The sequence below is a fragment of the Penicillium bovifimosum genome (assembly GCF_028826915.1).
Source record: "Penicillium bovifimosum strain IBT 22155 chromosome Unknown utg000005l_segment0_segment0, whole genome shotgun sequence".
NCBI lineage: Eukaryota > Fungi > Ascomycota > Eurotiomycetes > Eurotiales > Aspergillaceae > Penicillium > Penicillium bovifimosum.
In genome coordinates, this window is record NW_026622714.1 from 506,487 (window position 1) to 520,909 (window position 14,423).

Here is a 14,423-nt window from a genome sequence, read left to right on the forward strand (position 1 = left end):
ATGTATTCGCCACGGTTGTGAGAGCTGCACGAGGCCGAAGAGGGAAAATGGAAATGGTCAGTGTTTAACGAGGCTCCAGCATATGCAGATAAAATTCAACGCCCGTTTCCCCTGCAATGCCAGCTCATCAATGCGTCCGATGCCTGTCGAGTAACTTTGCTGTGATCGTTTAGTTTGGTTTTCCATTATTCGGTATTGGATGTACAATTTTGGTGGATTGACTCATACATAGTTGTACATGAATCCTAGAGGTTTCATGCTCCCCAGACGCGTTCTGCACGTGAACGGCCCCCTCTTGACGCTAACTGTTGCGCGTCTGTGTCTTGAGGTCTCGAGGCGGCAAGTTCACTTTCTTTGTTACTACAGAGTACTGCACACTCAATGAGAGGGAGAGGAAAAGAAGAAAGAATATACGCAAGTGCGGAGCATATCAACCAATTCCAGAATCCCAATCCCATCTAATTCCCTACAACGGGAAGTCTACATATACCAGCCCTGGCACCAGATGCAATGCTTTATCTACAGTAAACCTGCAGATTGCACCGTTTACATCTCTTAGTCTCCGAGAATGTTTAATTGATCGGCGAGTTGCAGGACGAAATCTCCTCGGAAGTGCCTCAACACGGTTGAATTCTACTGGCAAAGAGCTATGCCAGCGCATCAGTAGAAACCCGCCGAAGAGAAAGTTGTACTGTTACCATTACTTCTGGCAGTTCTTGTTTTGTTTCTTTAGATCCTCGGTCCAATCCAAGATCTTCTGTATCTGTCTTCGTGTATATTGTTTACATGGTCGAGGTAGTCAATACCCGGACCTATTCCCTGGCCTACTGTACACAACCTCTCTTCTCTCGCTTCAATGGCTATTGAAGATGACATTTGGCCATTCCGGTGTAATTACAACCGTTCGTCTGCTTCAGGACGTCTGCATCCAAAGTACATAACTCTCTTTGTGCGCTGTCGCAATTACAACCATCTCCCTCCATCGGGTACTGTGTACACCAGCCAGCTCACGGTATGACCTGTGAAGTGCATCAATGCAAAGCCCCACCCGATGTCTATTCCCCAGGTAGATTGTATATTGTATAGAAACAAATCTTTTCCAAGTGCCCCTCAAAAGAATTAATATCTTTTTGTTGTACGGAGGGGTGGGTGAATTTTATCCGTACTTGTATACATGGAATCAGCATTCTAATATTGCAACACATCCCCCATTCACGCTCGTCTCTGTTTTCCTATTTCTCTGCATTCCTGATACTCGAGCTAAAAGACCTAAGACCCAAGACCCAGGACCCCACAGCACACGCATCATAAACGTACTTCCTTCCATCAGCAGCCAGCACATCTACGCGGCACAAACAAACGCAGCACAATCCGCATATCCAGCCCTAACTCACCGTTCCCACATCCACACCCAATCCCAATGCGCCCAGAATAACCACAATCTACAAATTACCGTGTGTAGAGATCACTGGCAACGCCCTGATTCCACGTACTTTTTCACCACCAGTCCAAATCCAAAAGATGTACTATATCCTCTATTTGACCAGTACGTACCCGTCCCCCCATCCAAGCCACCTTTCCCAACGCAAAAATAAACCAAAACTAACAAAAGTCATGTAAATATCCAGGCCTCTGCCGTCGCCGCAACTGGCCCGAACCAATCTACAATGCCTCCACCAGCGGCACCGGCTACACCTGCACAGTGCGCGTCAATAACCGCGAATACCAAACAGACAACGTCTGCGCAAGCGAAACACTAGCCCGCGAGAGCGCGGCCATGCGCGCGTATCTTATTTGTCGGAACTTCTCGGTTAATGATGGGATGTATCCCGCTGGTCATGATGATGGGGGGATTGTGCAGGGGATGAGGGTTGCGATTGGGAGTGGGAGGGGGAAGGGGAGCGGGAAGAATATGAATGGGGAGGAGGATGCTGTTTCTCGGTCTTCTAGATCGGGGTCTGGGTCGGGGTCGGGGTCGGGCTCGTCGTCGACAGGGAGGTTTAGTGAGGGGAGTTGGAGCGGGGGGAGTAGTCCTGAGTGGGGGTTTGGGAATGGATGATTTGATTTAGGGGGATTGGGTGGATAGAGGGATGGAATGAATGGCGGTCATGATTTATAATGTTTTATGATGGTGATGGATGGTGGTTTCTTCGATAGATTGAAAAGCTGTGGGTTTAGTTGTCGGCTCAGATTTGCGTTGACTAGATCTAGATGAGATGGAAGCGGTTACTGTGTTATCAAATGATAACATTCGCATTCGCCTAGCCCTATCCCCGGTGAAGTCTGCCGCCGCACGGGAACAGCCATTCACAATAACCATACTACCCAATGACGGTTCATCCAACGCAGATGAAGTCCACAATGTCAAAGACAGGACGGTTTTATCCACAGATCTAGCTGTCATTTTGAGAAAGGTGTCAGCGAGGAGCTCTCAATCTTAGTTCAGCGACATGGCCATGCAGAGCGTGCTTCAATTGGGCGTTCCTGACACCCAATGGACTATCGCAAGAAATGGCGCCTGTGTATCTCGTTTTTCGTTCTTCGGGGCAGTTGATTCCCACCGGCAGGATGGTGAGTGATGTTGATGGTCCTCGACACCATGTTTGGGTTTGTGAAGACCCTTCGTATCATTCAGAGAGGAAATAGAAGAGAGGAATTAGTCTGTGCTGGCGGGATACTGTTAACTGTGTGTGAAAGAAGAAGAAAGAGAAGGATGCAGCAACACATGTGACATTTCCCGCCCAGGCTCGTCCCCATTGACCGCTCGTGCTGGCGAATGAAGCTCTGCATGATTGATTCGCTGAGCTTGAATATTCACCTTGCAAATATTAACTGGAGCTAGGCAATGTACTGTTTCCGTGCTCTCCAGAATATTGCAAGGGTCGGATAAGGTTTCGTGGAAATAAGCTTAAATAGTGAACCGCGGTACCGACGGTCCGGATTTACATGGCTGTCTCTCTTCTATCAAGCTCGAGGCTTTACACATTTAACATTGTTTGTCCATATAGTCTGTCATGCGTAGGATTTCCACACAAGTGCAAAGCTTAAATTTCTCTAGGTAGCCCAAACAGAAAACACCAGCAAAATAACTCCATCGATACCATCGTCCTCGCTAAAAAGAGTTCAAAACCCTGCTAAACGTGACGCACAAAGAAGAAAAAAACCTACCTGAGCCATGGCTCTCTAAAGCACATCCTCACCCTCATACTCTTCATAATCCACGTAGAAAGTCTCAAGCCCAGCCTCGAACGTCTGGAGATCTTCGTTCAACTCCGGAGTGATAATTTCCTCGTCTGCCGGCGTAGTAGCCTGCTCAGCCGCATTCCCCAATTGGAATTTGTGGACGTTTCCAAACTCAATGTAGTCGGGGCTGTCTTCGATTTGTGCGCGGGTTGAAGAGAAGTCGGGGTCGACGTATAACATTAGCAGGTCCGCGATGGTGGGGACATGACCTGAAGAAGGGGCTGGAGCTGGAGCCGGAACTGGAGAGGTGCTGGTCGTACTGGCAGTGCAAGCCTGAGCTGGGACAGTAGCTGGGACGGTGATAGGGGTGGTGGCCGGTGCATAGGTAGGAGCCGGTGCTGAAGCAGCAGCTGGGAGATGAGCTAGAGCTGGAGCCATTGCATGAGTAGGAGCTAGTGCGGGAGCAGGAGTAGGAGCTGCAGCTGAAGCTGAAGCTGGTGCGTGAGCAGGAGCAGGAGCTGGGATAGGGGCAGGACCAGCAGCGGAGCTAGTAGCGGCGACATCGTCGACTTCCATATGTCTCTTCCATCCATCTTTCTGAAATCTGTAAAATCTAACAAGATCAATCAAAATCTCAGTTAGCTTCTTGTGCGTCTTATAATGCCTATCCTGGACGAATTCAGGCAGCTCATCCAACCTGTTCCGAAGATCCCTTCTCAATCTCTCCCTGATGGCGTGGTTACGTTTGAACATGTCGTCAATCGGTCGACCCGTAGTGAGATACTCGTTAAGAATTGGAGCGTAGATCTTTCTAACGTACTCAGTGACTGCTCGTTGAAGTTCGGGTTGGTTCGAAATACCAATTGCGGCCCAGAATTTCACAATGAATGAGGGTTTTGAGGATGGGCGGAACTTGAGGCCAGGCATCTTAATATACTGACACGAAGGTTGATTTAGAAGATGTTAGAAAGGGTGTCTGAGGCTGACGGTTGTTTGATAGATGTTTGATAGTTAAATAGATGTTTGATGACGTTGTGTACTAGTTTTCTGATAGCTGGTACTTGCGACAGTTGTTCTTGAGAATGATGTCCAAGTATCGGTGGACTTGCTCTTGAGCCTATATCATGTATCTGGTGAGTTCGGTGGCTCTTGTTCAAGTTTCGCTTCGAAGACTATTGCTTTCAAGTGTGGTTTTCATAAAGTGCGCAATTCTTTGATACTTCCTGGTGCTCCTTTCATGAGGGAAATGATAGGAACAAGGACGAGGACAAATAGGGAACTGAAAGAGCCTCAAATACAACAATGCATGCTTTGATATCACGCTTTGACACCGTCCATAAAGTTCTTTCGCCAGATATAACCCATGTTGGAAGACGGCTTTGTACCAGTAATAGAAACAATTCCATTGTGACTACTCTATCGATACCAAGGAGAATCGACTTCCTCGAATAAAGGAACTGTAATTCATTTTCCTTTGCTTTGTCAGTGTTAGGAAATTGAGGGCTGCTCAATGAACATGGAGAACAGAAGTGGACATGTTGAAGCTGTCGAAGGCGGTTGGATACTGAAACTATGATGATAGATGGGAGTATGTAACGTGAGATAGTAGATTGTGCGATTTGGAGATGTTGTTGAGAGGTGATGAGGTTGTAGGAGTAGAGGATTGAGGTCATATGATCAGAAGTTATTATAGATTGAGAACTTCGACAGCTACCTTTCTGTGCGCATTCCAGCTTCATACTTCGAATTTGCAATACTTGATAGGAATAAGCCTTCACATTACGTGTGATATGCCATTCAGCGATTTAAATTCTCCAAGCAACCCCAAAAGGCATAGGTATGTCTTGCGCTCTTTTATGTCTTTTGAATGGTTCATCCCGAATAGCGAGCTCAGTCTATCCATGTGCCTTGGTGCTAAATGCAACAAGATACCGAAATATCAGCGTTATGGAAAGTTGGAGTTGCATTTAGAGCCTACTGGGTTTCCCTTGCATCAACTTACAGTCTTGATCATATTTATGCCGAGAGCAGAGTGCAAATAGCAAACTTGCTCTCTAGCAGCCTAAGGGTCGGCAACTGAATCTGTACTCTACAAGTATCGGGGTTTACCGTCATGATTATGGCGAATTGACACACCGTTGCGTGGCCTTTCACATGTATGAAGACATCCCTTCTGTCATACTGTGTATTCCAGAGCTGTTGTCGCCACAACCTCGGCCTGCCTGCTCGGCTGTCTACTCCGCTGTCTTATCTAGATGTTCTGCAAGCAGGGAGTGATTGATTACTGAGATCGACGTGGTGTAGATCGTACGTCGATCTACATCTACATCATGCAATGTACGATCTACTGTCACAAGCTACTGGACCTGCTTTAAGATTATCTCCTCCCTAAGCTGCAACTATGCTCCTATTCGCAACAATCATCATTGAAATTATTAGTTAGCTGGGGAATATGATCGACCGGTTCCAGAATTCAAGGCATCGGCCCCGCAATAGCCAACTACAGTATGTCATAGTTATCTGCCTCTTAACGGTCGGCCGACAACAACAACCAAGGGCAACAATAATGGCCGTCCTATTAAAAAAAGCCTGGAAACAGCCTTGGAAATGCCCGTTACATCACCGAGGTTTGTGGTCAGAAGAACAAGTAATCTCGCTCTTACATCACCATCGCCCCCCTTTGATTCTTGTTTGTCCCCTGACGTCATACCATCCGGAGCTGCCATCAAACCTTCAGCCAACTTATCTATAAGAAGCCCATCCTCCTTCTACAATTCTTCTTTCCATCAACAGCTCTTCAATCTTCCAACTCTACATCCACTTTCAAACCAACTTTCAAAAACTTTTACAACTTCACAATGGAGACCGTCAAGGTTCGCAACATCAACCACCCACCGTCGTGACCAATGTCCAATACTAACAACGTCATAGAACGCCGCCAACTACGTCTCTGAGTCCGTCCAGGGCGGAGGTGCCACCGCTTCCAAGGAGGCCAACAAGAACGTCGCCAAGGACTCCGATACCAGCCTCGGCAGCCGTGCCACCGCCGCAAAGGACGCCCTCGTCGACAAGAAGGACGAGAAGTCCCACGAGACCAAGGCTGATGTCCACAAGGGTAAGCTTCAACATCTGATACAAGTGTTGTATGGAATGAAGGCTAATGATATTAATCTACAGAGGCCGCTAAGCACTAAATCAGCGAACATGAAAATGTGACCGCTGTGTGACGATGAGATACCAATTCTGCTATTTTTAGGTGCTATGAGCGATGCTCCTCACCCACACACGGACGACTGTTATGACAATTCAGCTTAATGACAATTGAATTACTACATTGATATTATCATCCACATGTTCTCAGACTCCGTATAACAGAACTTGAGTAGAGTAAACTTCACTTTGTACTGCTTCCATTTGTGCTCGGTGGCATTTGTACAGGTAGATTTTGTCTTCCGCTTTTCTCGACAAGCATGATACTAAGATCCATGGATCAACGCAGCTTCTGGTGCTTCCAACCAGTTGACAGACACACCTGTCTAAGCTGTCTTCCGGTTCTTCCGATTCTGGTGCAACCGGCCAAGGCAGAACGACTGTTAAGACGCGATTAATTTTCGGACATCTGTTCAACTTAGCCACGCGACTTTCACTTTTCAGTTTCCGCTGCTTATACATTTTACAAATTTATAACGGCTAGTCGACTGGGTACTAACATAAGACCAGTTCTATGACCACTGATGGGTGCAGATAGGGTGGCAGAATGATGAAGATGGTGCACATAGTATTTTTCACCGCCTGTATCACCGCCAGCCTTACCTACCGCTTCTCCGCATTTCAATCCACTATCTTCAAACATATTCTGCCTGACAATTTCCTACGATGCTGGCAGCTTTATACAGTACTGCGTACAGCCGATAGGGCCATCAATATGTCATTCTTTCAGTACTTCATTTGGAAACTCTTCCTCCTTACTGGTTCATCTGCGTAGCCTCTTGTCAATACCTAGGCGTCGAAACTTCTACACCTGGAATCTAGACAGTACATCACAGCGACTATAAAATGACGTCATATTGGTTGTAAGCCAACATTCCCATGGGATGGATGGTGTGAAGCCATGCGCTATCTGCGCGCATCAACCGTTACACGATACAGCATCACTGTACACTACAAGATTCTATTACTTGCTGAATAAAAGTACCCTACGTACCTGAAGACGCGTTGAGTATACACTACGTCATCAGCGATCACCAACCCGGCGACAGAGGCAAAACAAGACCACGAGACAATCTATTTCATCCAATCCCGCTTCATTCCAAGATATTCAGGAAATTCAGAAGCAAGCCGCTATTCTTGTGAACACGGTTCGTCATCGAGCCTAGCATTCTTATTGCTGTACAAAGACCCGGTTGCAGCTACATCGCGCCCTTTCAATCTTCACCTCACCACTGCACTTTTGAAACTACACACATCTACACCATCAAATACAACTTTCACACACCCAAGCTCGCAAATCTGATATTCGCAACTATGACCTCCATCATCACCTCCATTAAGGACCTGATCACCTCTGTCTTCGAGGTAATCTTCTCCGTGTTCAAAAGCGCGATAGACACAGTCTCTTCGCTCCTCTACGCCGTCTTCGATTTCTTCGCTGGTATTCCTATTATGATCGGACATATGGTGAAGGGCAGCCTGGAAGCTGCTGGTGGAGTTGGTTCATTTGTTGCCGGTGAGTTTCAAGACCTTGTGATACAAGTAGATAAGCTAACGGGTTATGCAAAAGGCAACATTGTCATCATAAGTCTGGTTGTGCTGGGTAGCTTTGGCTACATGGCTTATGTGAGAGGTGATAAGCGTCCAGCCAGCACTGCTTCTAAGAAGCTTCGTTAGGCTGAAATAAGAAGTTTATCTCTTCCGGAGATACGCAAGATGATCGGATGTTTGATATGATACCTCTCGACAAGTCTTCAGAGCGAGGAAGATTTCAGGCGTGGCGCAATGGTTTAATAACTTGAGTCTTGTTGTCTTCTGTTTAGCTTCTGGAATTCATGTTAACGACGTAACGATATAATTTTTTTTTCACTAGTTGTATTAAGTACAGGTGCAAAGACATGTCACCAGTTTTCTCTATGGATTATCCCTTTTCCAACAATATCACACCGGCTAGAAATCAGATCGTGAAATCGTCCCCACTCATCTCAGTGTAGTTTATCGCACTCGACCGAGGCTCATCTAATCGGCTCTCTTCTTGCCGCGCAGAACCTTGCGTCGCTGCGCAATCATGTGAGTATACAGGATGTAAGAGCCTATATGCTAGTCAGTACCAGACCCCGTTAACTACAAACGCAAGCAACATACCAGGCACATAGATAGCGAGAATAGCGATGAGGGCGTAACGGAACAGCGGGTTAATTTCACCAGCAGGTCCAAGAGCCTGGTAAATAAGCATGCACTCGCTGGAGATACCGATAGGGTAGAGAATGTAGAAAGTATTGTATCTGTCCAAGTTCGTCAGCCAGCTGAACACAACAACCACCGGATATTCGCTCAAACATACCGCAACCAAGTCCACCAGCTCGGCACCGAATTTCCAGACAGGGTAATGGAAAAGAATCCATAACGGATAACCTCAGTGATACCCCACGCAGTCACGCATCCCAGATAAGCATAATCACCCAACTGGGTGTTGCGCCCGCCAATAATCTCCCCACCAAACGGCGCCATAATACCCCAAACAAGCAGAATTCGACTAGCAACTTGCATGGCAGTCGTCATGAATGGCGCGCGCACGATGCCCACCACGCTGTGCACGACCTCCAAAAGGGCGAGAGACTGCGTGGCCAGGAGCAGCGGGTTGAAGGTCAAGTGGAAGACCTTGGGCAGGGTGTTGGTCAATACATGAGGCGGGAGCAGGGAGGCTGTGTACGCGAGACAGCTACCCCAGGCGAGGAAGTTGAGGGTGTTGTAGGCCCAGAGGTAGACTCTTGTTAGGCCTGAAGGGCCGGAGCGCGCGGCGCTTGTTGCTTTGGATGAGGCCATTGTGTTGACCGGTATTGGCTCTTGTTGACCTCTGTGAAGGCGACTGGTGATGTTAATACCCCGGATGGACGCGCTCGAGAATTTTGGTTGATTTCCGTTGGGAGATCTCAATCAACAAAAAATAATCTTGGGCCGAGGTTGTTCCGGGGCCATTAGTCAGCATTTCTAGACTGGAGATTTGCTGTGGAGAAGAATGTGTGTTTATGATCTGGGGTACTCCAGATTTATTTTGGTGTCACTTTGAATAGAGCTGAGCGAGATTTGAGGGTGTGTGAATGCACTGGTTTGGGCATATTTTGTGTGGAAACTTTGGAATCATGCTTTCATTCGTCCCTTTGTCCTCTACCTGAAGATAACCCGCAGCCGGGGCGTCGGATCTAGATGCCCCACTGTCTGCAAGCCTGAACCTTCCATGACAGCAATTGCCGAAGGGTTCGGCCGAAGACAGAAGCAATTTGATTCACTGATTTTGATCTGTATATGGTTCGTTTGTATGACAGTATGATTCTCAAGCCAAGCGGATGGATTCCTGGGAGGCGCTCTTGGCTGGCGGGAAAACAAATACTACTAGCTGGTCCTGGGGTGTATACCTAGTAACTAGCTGCATGAACTTGTCCTGACTACTGCTAAAGGCGTCCTGTAGCGCGTGCCATCTCGTATTCTGTGTAGTCTAGACCATTTGGCTTAACTGGCCTTGATTTGCATACACGAAAGGCTAGATGAGACATCGGAGGAATTGTGTGCTAACATTTTGAGGCCTTTCAAGGTTCGAAGTTGATTGATGGAAAAGTGTACACAGTAGATAGGCAGTGGTACCTTCGGTTGGTGTAACTAGCCCTAGTGAAACTAGCGTGGTCTTTATTCAAGAGCCACCTCATGTCAACCTTCAATTAGCCGTGTCTTATCTGGTTGTATGCCCCCGGGCACCGGCTCATGAATATCTGCGATCTGACATCATGGACAAGGCTTCGCCCTGCATGGGCCGGGCCGTGGGAATTACATTGGTGTCCAGTGCTGTACTATGTATAAGCATGTGTAACGAGCCTTGATTCCAGGACTCAGGAGTACTATAATTCTCGAACCCTGCACTACATAACGTTGCCAGAGAGACCTTGCACGGCCAAGAATAGAAGTAAACAAGACATCCTCGTGGTCAGTAGATCGTCCATGGGTCAATGTATGTAATCTGTGTAATTGACGTAACTGCTGTAATTTTACGTCACGCCGGGATGACATCAGAGGCTAGGACAGGCTGAGATATGACCGATATGGCCCCACTCATGATGTCATGGCAGATTTTACATGCTATCATTGGCAGAGAGGGTTCTTGGGCCAACCACATCGCGCAAAACCAAAAGGACGGAAGAGACGCAAGAATGCCCCCATTCACTATATAAACAAAGATGGCTGCGGATCGCGCGAGGCATGAATGGAAGGATTCAGCTTCAATTTACAAACGACATGACGTGTTAGCTTCTACGCCAGTTGACCTTGAAGACTGCAAAACCAAAACCAGACCGAGAAAAAGCAATGAGAGTCGAGCAAAACCACCAAGAGACCCATCGTCATCGGTGACAGCATACTCGTGTTTTAGCCGAACAATACCTATTACCCCCCTTCTCCTTTATACAAAGAAGGAACCGTGGAGCCATGTGCTCTTACATTGGTCGTTGAACTCGCCGACACAGAGTTCAATCTACGTCAGATGAAGAATCCATGCAACACGCGATCAAAATGGGAGCGTACCGGGTCACTGGACACGGTCCTTGAGGGTCCAGACCAACTGAATCAGGTTCTCATCTCGCACTTGGCCCAGGACAATCTGCTATGGGAGCCGGGATTGTCGCGCCCTTCTCCCATACATTTTTTCCCCTTTCGCGGCTAATAAAGTCTTCTAGGACAACTCGGTGTCTTCTATTCTATGCTTCCTTTATCTGAGAGCAATCCCGAGCAATTCTTCACCGATGAGAATTCTTGAAGAATGCCACCGAGGTCCAGAAAGGCCCTCGCTAGTTCGCAGTTCCGCGTCTGACCGTCCAAAATATTTGCTTGGAAAAGACAGACCCAATGACGTTCCTTGCTGAGATCGGCGCCCCAATGATGTCGATTCGCCGGTACCCCCTGCCGCGACCAGATCTTCATTGTCTCTGGTTGGCACTGGCGCCGTCCTTTGTGGTCAGAGAACGTCGCGATTTTTCTGATTATTATTTTCCGCCTTGTCTGACTCCACTAGACATGTACTATTCAGTACAGCTACAGCTGATCCCGAGGGGTCAAACCGTTCGTTTCCGCTTCTCGTCTCGCTGGTGGGCCCAACAGTTCGGAGGCGATGCCACGGTTACTCCACTGGGGTTACCGGTCTCTTGGACAGAGTCTGGAAGATTTTGAGTGAGATGTTATCATGTTACAGTTTTGGGCGACGATCATGGCTGAGAACCCGATATCACAATCTCAGATTTACCAACAAGCCCACTCCGAGCGTCCAAGGGAAAGAAACGAATCAGTTATCATGCTAACTGCGATGGTTTCGGACTGCGCTTCGGAGCCCTTAGCCCTATGCGCCAGACTAAACTAGACTAATGCTCACTCCCCGCAGCATTTCGAGTCCAATAAGAGTCATCGTATAGGTACAGTAGCTAATAATACAATCACCAGTCCAGTGCGATTCATCCTTTTCCCTCCGGTTCGCTATGCCAAGGCTCTCCGTTACAAGTGAAAAATTCGGTATAAGATGTAATAAACGTATAAAAGCTCTATTTTGGTGAAGTAAATAGGATGGAGATATTGTCTGTAATTTTTGCAATTTTTTACAGTCCCTCTTAAGTGTTTGCCTCCCAGTGGGAGCATACAACATATAGTCAAATGGGCAAAGTGTCGCCTTTACCCACTTAACGCCTTCTCCGCCCCTCCGTTTTCCTCTCACTCTTCCCCCTCTCCCTTGTCTCTTCAACTTCCCCTTTTCCCTACCGCACGTGTCTTCTTTCATTAACCTTCCTTTTCTCTTTTGGGTCCTCCCCAAATTGTCCTTGTCAGCTTCTTTTTGGTACTGAGACTGGTGATCTCAAGCCACGAGCTTCGAAGGAACGGGAAAAAAATATTCCAAAGGTGGGATGAACTCCGAATGCCCTCTAATCTGCCCCTCCCTTTTTTGAGATTACTCCCACCATGATTGATTTCTGTCGTCCTATTTGTCTCGTTCATTTTCTTGCTCACTCTCAAGTGGGACCCTGGCTTTTGGCTGCAGGTCTGGTGGGATGCGCTAGTCATGGTTTCCACGTCTGTGACTGGATCACGTTCGAGTATATGGGTTGAATGGTCATTGTTTGCACTTCGCTACACATATACAGCCTCCACATCTGGTTCCTTCTCTCACTTCCTTTTCCTCTTTCCCCTCAAATTCCTGCTTGATTTATCCCACACATTTACCCTCCCCCCACTCACCTCGGCCCCGTGACTTGTCTTGGTTGGTGTCCCCATCTTCTATCACCTACTGCCAGTCAGCCCTGGTGCTTAAGCTGCCTGGATCCCTTAATGTGGTGGCCGCTGTACCTCGCAGCCTCTCACTTGCCATAGACCTCGGAGACCTCTCACTGTCTTTCGCGTCAACAGCCTCCAGGAAGACCCTTGCCACCGTGGTGCCTGGATCCGTAACACGCTGCTGGCTTTGTAAGACCTTATGCGTTGTGTGGAGACCTCTGACGTCCTCGTGTCATTGTCCATCCTGCTTTTCGCGACCTCTCGTTAAACATTGATTTGCCACATTACAATTGTCCAAGATCTGGATCGACCGTGGAATGAACTCGGGCTAACTGGGATTTTTCAAGCAGACCACAACCGAATTCCATCCAGATTCGCTAAGCATCAGATCGGATTATACACGCCAGTTTCATTATACCGTGACGATCTGTGCCACGCACCGCCTCATCCCAACGTCTCTTTGATCTCTTTTACATGCATACGCAAACCATGGCATCAACCGATATCAAAAAGGCCGAGTCGGTAAGTCTTCGATGCGTGCCTCGGCTACAGAGACGGTCGACTGACCTGGTAACCTAGGCCAAGCAGGGACCGCCCAAGATATCTGATTATAAGGAAATTCTTGATGAGAGCACATTCGAACAAATCCTTGAGATGGACGACGACGAGGAGGATCGCGACTTCAGCAAGAGCATCGTGTATGGTTTCTTCGAGCAGGCCGTGAACACCTTCCAAAAAATGGAAGACAGATTGTGAGCGACCACTTGGCGCATCTTTGACTGGAAACTCTTTACTAATCGTTGTCCACCAGAACTGACAAGAACCTTGCTGAACTCTCTGATCTCGGACACTTCCTCAAGGGCTCCTCCGCCACACTCGGCTTGGTTAAGGTCAAGGATGGTTGTGAAAAGATCCAGCACTTCGGCGCCAAGAAGGACGAGACAGGCACTATGGATGAACCAGACCAGGAGGTTTGCCTCAAGGCTATCAGAAACACCCTGGATGAAGTCAAGGCCGCATACAGCAAGGTTGAGAAGGTCCTCCGATTGTACTACGGCGAGGAGGTGAAGGTCGAAGAAGAGGAGCCGAAAGAAGCAAAGCCCGAGGCAAAGGAGGAAAAGCCCAAGGAAGATCCCAAGAAGGAGACCAAGGAGGCTAAGGAGACTGCCAAGGAGCCTACTAAAGAAGCTCCCAAGGAAGCCACTAAGGCAGATGCGAAGGAATAAGTGGTTATGCGAGTTGGTTGATATCCCTGCCTTCTTTATCTTTTTAGCGACGGATGGAGCATGACAAATGGCTGTTTTCGTTTTATGGTTGCCCCCTCATTGCCATTGTTTATCCCATTTTTTCTTTCTCTCTCCCATCCACCTGGCTTCTTCCTCTGGCTTGACACGTACATAACCAACCTTCCCCCGCCATATTTCCTCTCCTGCCCCGACACAGGTGTGGAAAAGGATATTCTTGGTCTGTCACGTAGGTGCAGGCGCGAGAATCGTGACTATTTCGAGGAGTTGAACAATAGCGACATATGGAAATCCCAGTGCCTATGTCAGGCCCTCAGCTATTTTCTCTGCTTTGTGTTCTTGCGAATGGCATCAGTATATACTGTGTACATTGCAAAATAACGGAGAGTAGTTAGTTCTACTTGTCACAAGACCAAAAAGTGTCACCAAACCTTTGGCTTTGATCAGATACAAATCGTAGCAGACGATAGAAAGCAAACCCCG

The 14,423-nt window shown here is 47.7% G+C and overlaps 6 protein-coding genes across 6 annotated transcripts; 4 read left to right on the plus strand and 2 right to left on the minus strand.

Annotated features, from left to right (window-relative positions):
* Positions 1–1,521: 1,521 nt before the first annotated feature.
* On the plus strand, positions 1,522–2,059 carry N7515_005357 (uncharacterized protein; the record flags this gene model as incomplete). The annotated part of the gene is made up of 2 exons (XM_056666101.1): positions 1,522–1,546; positions 1,629–2,059. 2 exons carry the CDS (start codon positions 1,522–1,524, stop codon positions 2,057–2,059), a joined length of 456 nt encoding a protein of 151 aa, XP_056519697.1.
* A 1,124-nt stretch (positions 2,060–3,183) lies between these two features.
* Positions 3,184–4,110, minus strand: N7515_005358 (uncharacterized protein; the record flags this gene model as incomplete). The annotated part of the gene is made up of 1 exon (XM_056666102.1): positions 3,184–4,110. One exon carries the CDS (start codon positions 4,108–4,110, stop codon positions 3,184–3,186), a length of 927 nt encoding a protein of 308 aa, XP_056519698.1.
* A 1,931-nt stretch (positions 4,111–6,041) lies between these two features.
* Positions 6,042–6,377, plus strand: grg1 (putative glucose repressible protein Grg1; the record flags this gene model as incomplete). The annotated part of the gene is made up of 3 exons (XM_056666103.1): positions 6,042–6,056; positions 6,115–6,298; positions 6,361–6,377. The coding sequence occupies 3 exons, from the start codon at positions 6,042–6,044 to the stop codon at positions 6,375–6,377; spliced, it is 216 nt and encodes a 71-aa protein (XP_056519699.1).
* Positions 6,378–7,707: 1,330 nt separating this feature from the next.
* Positions 7,708–8,070, plus strand: N7515_005360 (uncharacterized protein; the record flags this gene model as incomplete). Its single annotated transcript, XM_056666104.1, has 2 exons — positions 7,708–7,909; positions 7,964–8,070. 2 exons carry the CDS (start codon positions 7,708–7,710, stop codon positions 8,068–8,070), a joined length of 309 nt encoding a protein of 102 aa, XP_056519700.1.
* Positions 8,071–8,412: 342 nt separating this feature from the next.
* On the minus strand, positions 8,413–9,219 carry N7515_005361 (protein tyrosine phosphatase-like domain-containing protein; the record flags this gene model as incomplete). The annotated part of the gene is made up of 3 exons (XM_056666105.1): positions 8,413–8,486; positions 8,539–8,678; positions 8,738–9,219. 3 exons carry the CDS (start codon positions 9,217–9,219, stop codon positions 8,413–8,415), a joined length of 696 nt encoding a protein of 231 aa, XP_056519701.1.
* A 3,966-nt stretch (positions 9,220–13,185) lies between these two features.
* N7515_005362 (Hpt domain-containing protein) lies at positions 13,186–13,922 on the plus strand (the record flags this gene model as incomplete). The annotated part of the gene is made up of 3 exons (XM_056666106.1): positions 13,186–13,218; positions 13,276–13,448; positions 13,508–13,922. The coding sequence occupies 3 exons, from the start codon at positions 13,186–13,188 to the stop codon at positions 13,920–13,922; spliced, it is 621 nt and encodes a 206-aa protein (XP_056519702.1).
* Between the last annotated feature and the right edge of the window lie 501 nt (positions 13,923–14,423).